This window comes from Sinocyclocheilus anshuiensis, unplaced genomic scaffold (genome assembly GCF_001515605.1).
Source record: "Sinocyclocheilus anshuiensis isolate Anshui unplaced genomic scaffold, SAMN03320099.WGS_v1.1 scaffold647, whole genome shotgun sequence".
Classification (NCBI taxonomy): domain Eukaryota; kingdom Metazoa; phylum Chordata; class Actinopteri; order Cypriniformes; family Cyprinidae; genus Sinocyclocheilus; species Sinocyclocheilus anshuiensis.
Window position 1 is genome coordinate 263,835 of NW_015552606.1, and position 4,936 is coordinate 268,770.

The following is a 4,936-nucleotide window of genomic DNA, read 5'->3' on the forward strand; positions in this document are numbered from 1 at the left end:
ACACACACACACACAAAGAAAAACAAGTAGATAGAATAGAAAAAATAGAAAGCTAGTGTTTGTTAGTTTTTTTTTTTTTTTTTTTTTAAAAAAAAAACAAAAAAAAACAGAAATGTTGCATTATACAGCGTTGCTGTGCTAAAAATTATTCCCTAATTTTTTTATGTATTTTTGCCTCTCTTTTGGTTTTATCAGGTTGTGTTCCGACTGAAAAAAAAACCCCACTTGGAGGAACTCGCTGTTCTTGTTGTTCAGGTATGTGGGTGTGTGTGTGTTGTCAGTAGGCAGGTGTTAAGTTGTGAGCTGATACGTGCAGCATGTGCACACTGAATTAATGTGCAAAAGTAGATTTAGAAACATTAAAGCTGGTGTGTTACATTTTTTGATGTTAAAGCACTTTCTTCTATCTTAGCTTCATATTCAAAGAGAACCAAAATTAAGCCATCCAGAAGACTGTAAACACTGGGTTTTTGATGTTCTCACAACATTGTTTTACTGTACTTTCCTGTAATTACATATTAAAAGAGATGTATGTCAGAAAAGACAGCTACTTTTAAATACCCCCCAGTGGAGAAAGATGCCTTTTGCCCACATAATTTGTAGTCACAACATCTTCCAGCAGGGGTTAATAGGGCCATGCTAACCAGACAAACCTTGACCGCATACATATGATCCCATTGCAGCAGACAAGCAAAGACACAAGTCTATTTAACACTATTAAAATCTATTTTAAAAAAAACAAAGAACTAGTTATACTTTTCACTATAATGGTTTTTTCCCTATTTATATACTACTTGTATACAGTTGTCGTCTACAAAATGTTAATTATTTTACCAAAATAAGAGGGATCATACAAAATGCATGTTATGTTTTATTTAGTACTGACCTGAATAAGATATTTCACAAAAAAGATGTTTACATATAGTCCACAAGAGAAAATAATAGTTGAATTTATAAAAAATTACCCGTTTAAAAGTTTATATACGCTTGATTCTTAATACGGTGTTGTTACCTGGATGATCCACAGCTGTCTTTTTTTTTTTTTTTTTTTTAATATAGTTGTATAGAGTCCCTTGTTTGTCCTGAACGGTTAAACGGTCCATTGTTCTTCAGAAAAATCCTTCAGGTCCGACAAATTCTTTAGTTTTTCAGCATCTTTTGAGATGCTGCAAAAGATACTACAAAGTGTATGCAAAATTTTGACCGCAACTGTAAATGGTTTAATCCGTTTACACTCATACCTTTGATTTGTGTCAATGGTTAAATATGCTTTTTGCCAGCATAATGGTGTAAGATCTTCCAGAAGGGGATAACTGCAAATCTAACCAACCAACTACTGACCTCTTGAGCCCAACATAGCAACAGATAAGCTCCTATCCAAGTGACTTCATTTTATTATAGTTTTAGAAGACTCACACTCATAGTCAGTCTGCCCTATGAAGCGTTACTGACACGAGGCAATTTGTAGTGTTCCTAATGGTTCATTGTATGAAGTCAGGGAAGTGTGTGTTTTGGGTAAAGTTCTTCTAGGCCTTCATGACCTTCATGGCAGCAGATCTGCTGTATGCGAGTATGAGACAAATGGTGAGAAATGTTGAAAGGTTATGTGTGAAAAACATAAAGATAATGTTAAAGATGCATGCTTTTTTTAGATGTACATATTGATGTCCCCTAAAAATACATCCCACAAAATGCAGAATATACACAATATATATATATAGGTCTATTCAGATGACATTTCAGCAGTAAAAATGCAACCAATGAGTCAGCACAGCTGAATTTCGCCCATACCTGCTCTTATTACACTACTGACGTTACACACGTTTCCAGTAGCTCTTCGTCATAATTCATTTTGACTGTACATCATCTTTAGTGGCTCATTCAGCCCAACATAAATGCTGTAATTCTCATGATTTACTGATCTATAATACTCTTAATGCACCTGCGGATAATTCAGTGATCTCCTGGTGCCCTTGATTTAGTGATTCACATATTCTTTATGAAAAAATGATGCTCAAATATATTAGAGCCCATATCAATTACCTATAATAATTACTCTCATTTTTTAATGCAAAAAGTCCTGACTTTTCTCTTGTGGTCTGTGGGTAATGGCTTTACAGCTGCATGCCAGTAATAAAAGTAGCTTATAGGCAAAATGACAATTTATCTTTTGCCATACGTGTATAACACATTAATGCTCTGGTTTCAAATTAAGCTCAATCGACAGCATTTTTGGGCATAATGTTGTTTGTCACAGGAAAAAAATCTGTAACACAGAAAAGGGGTGCTGTTTTGGATTTGGGGCCAATCTGTAAACATTAAAATACTTAACTGTTTTAGTACAGCCACAAGATGTAAACAATATGCATTACAGTTCCAACTTTATCCAGTTCCAACAGGTGACCTCATCCTCGCCTTGCCCTTGACTTGTAGTGTACAAGTGCAAAAGTGTGTTAGTGGTTTGCTTATTCTTCCAGAAGCAGCACGGCCCTAATATTAGTCCAAATGTATTAATTGACTGGAAGTTTTTTTTTCACTGTATGAAGTTTACAGACATATAAACACACTTGCGCACATTGGAATAGCGTGGCGCATGTGCTCTTAAAACAGCATGTGCACACCAATGACACGCCATGCCTTTAATAACAACACGACTGCCATGAGCCAGTTGCAGGCAGGAGTTACAAGACTACAGGGAGACTGAGAGATCGACAGAGAAGGGTCAGCAGAGGAAATAGAGAATGGAGGATGATGTAACAAACAATAGAGAGGGAAATGTATCAAACTGACCTCAAGCTTTTGTGTTTTTTGTGTATTGTCTCTCTGAACTCTCTCTGAACTTGCGGGGGCTTGTAGCATCTAATCTCTAATGTGTTCTTTTCCAATTATCTGGAGAGGTGTATGCATGTCTGTGTTTTTTAATTAAGTGTGTTAAATCACTTTACCTCTGAAACAAGTCTCTTTGCTCATCTTCCCCTCTTGTGTCCTTTTTGGTTCAAATTGCAGAGCCACCTGATTGCTGCACTTTGTAAATTGTAATTAGCTCTATTGTCACCACTAGATGGCAGCAGTGTGCTTTGCTATTATCACATAGCAGCATATGATTGAATCTCCAGCATACCTTTCATTGCAATCAGGTGTTTTTTTTTATTCTCTCCTCTCCATACGGATTCTTGTTCCACAAACCTGATACTGTGTGATCTATATAGAGGCAGAGCAAGTATGGTTGCCCCAACCTTCCTCTTTCCATCTCTTTTTCATTTGTTCTTTCGGGCCACTGGTTACAGGTCTTTGGGGTGACATAAAGGTTTCAGGTGCTTTCGGTGCCGCAGCACAGGGCCCTAGACGGAAAAAGCAGAAATTGGAATTGATTTTGGGAACATTTGGGGCTAATGTATCTCTGTCTCTTTCATTCTGTCTCTTTGCTGCTTTCTCTGTTCCTTTGCCTCACATCTTCCATCTTTGAACTCATTAGATATTACAGATATTACAGAATGAGTTCAGTTTGAAGGGCTTATCCTGTTAAAACATTTTATTGGTATATGCATGCTTAATTGATAACCTCTGTACTTTTAATATAATCTTTTATTATATTTTAATAATATTATGTCTTTTATTATCTTTTATAGATTTGCCAATGACATGACCAAGGATTTGCAGACTCTTCCTGGGGTCAAGTCGGCCTGCTCCAACGCTGCTGTATTTTTGTGGTAACATTGTGAAATTGAAAGGAAGCAGATTTGCCAGTCACCATGCCAGCCCTCTCCACCAGAGCCGGCAGTGAGATAGGTACCTCATCTTACACTTCATACCTTATTGTACGGCAGGCAATAAGATCCTCTAATTTGACCAGCCAAGCTTGATCAAATGACAGCTTATGTTTAATAATTGTTCAAATTGTGTCTTTGTTTCATCTAACATGTTTCATGATTTTAACATGATTTTTTAAATGTTTTTGATTTCTGATGCTCATACAGACTGCATTTGTTTGAACAAAAATAATATTGTGAAATATTATTACAATTTAAACGGTTTTCTATTTGAATATGTTTTAAAATGCAGTTTATTCCTGTGATGCCAAAGCTGATTTTTCAGTAGTCTTCAGTGTCACATGATCATTCAGAAATCATTCTAATATGCTGATTTGGTGCACAAGAAACATTACGTATTGTTATCAAAGTAGAAAACAGTTGTACTGCTTAATATGTTTGTGGAGACTGATACTTTTTTTTTCAAGATTCTGATAGAAAGTTGAAAAGAAAATTTATATAAAATGGAAATTAATTGTAACTTTTATAAAAAGGAAATTGTAACATTAATACATGTCTGTTCTGTAACTTTTAACTCCATCCTTGTTGAATAAAAGTAGTAATTTCTTACAATAAAAAAAAAATGCTGACCCCAAAATGTTTAATATACTGTAAAAATTGTTTTTGGTGTTTGGAGACCATACTGCTAAATAATTTGTAACTTTAGCAGTGAAAATTAATAATATGAAATTATTTCCCTTCCCACATCCCTCACTCTCGGTCTCATTTCCTTTATAAAGAAGGGATTACCAAGTGAATGTAATCCATTAGAAACTAACTCCTAGTTTGGGTATAAAAAACTGATGGACGAGCACAAGGTTGCTGGGAGACATTTGGTATGGTTAGGTTACTTCTGCTGTGCGTGATCCTGTCTTACCCAACATGTTTTTAATGAACACTTTGAAAGCCCAGTAAGCCACTGTGGATCTGATAGATTAGAACCATTACATACCTCATGTCAAGATGTGCGCAAGGACTCTTGTGCCCTGAAAATTATGCCACTGCTCTTGATGAGTTATTGGCTGCTATGTTGTTGTTGGACACCTGACAAAAACACTCTCTCACTCTCTCTCACACACACACACACACACACACACACACACACACACACACACACACACACACGC

The 4,936-nt window shown here is 36.0% G+C and overlaps 1 protein-coding gene across 3 annotated transcripts in view; it reads left to right on the forward strand.

Moving 5' to 3' along the window:
* Nucleotides 1–4,936, forward strand: part of LOC107665879 (MAGUK p55 subfamily member 7-like) — a 147,129-nt gene that overhangs the window by 60,140 nt on the left and 82,053 nt on the right. For 2 of the 3 annotated variants that reach the window (XM_016456938.1, XM_016456942.1), the window contains exons 1-2: nt 191–255; nt 3,630–3,789. In XM_016456938.1, coding sequence (XP_016312424.1) covers nt 3,753–3,789 — 37 coding nt within the window. In that variant the 5' untranslated portion in view covers nt 191–255; nt 3,630–3,752. Of the gene's footprint in view, nt 1–190; nt 256–3,629; nt 3,790–4,936 lie in introns of those variants that run through there. The other variant, XM_016456939.1, reaches the window with a different exon arrangement.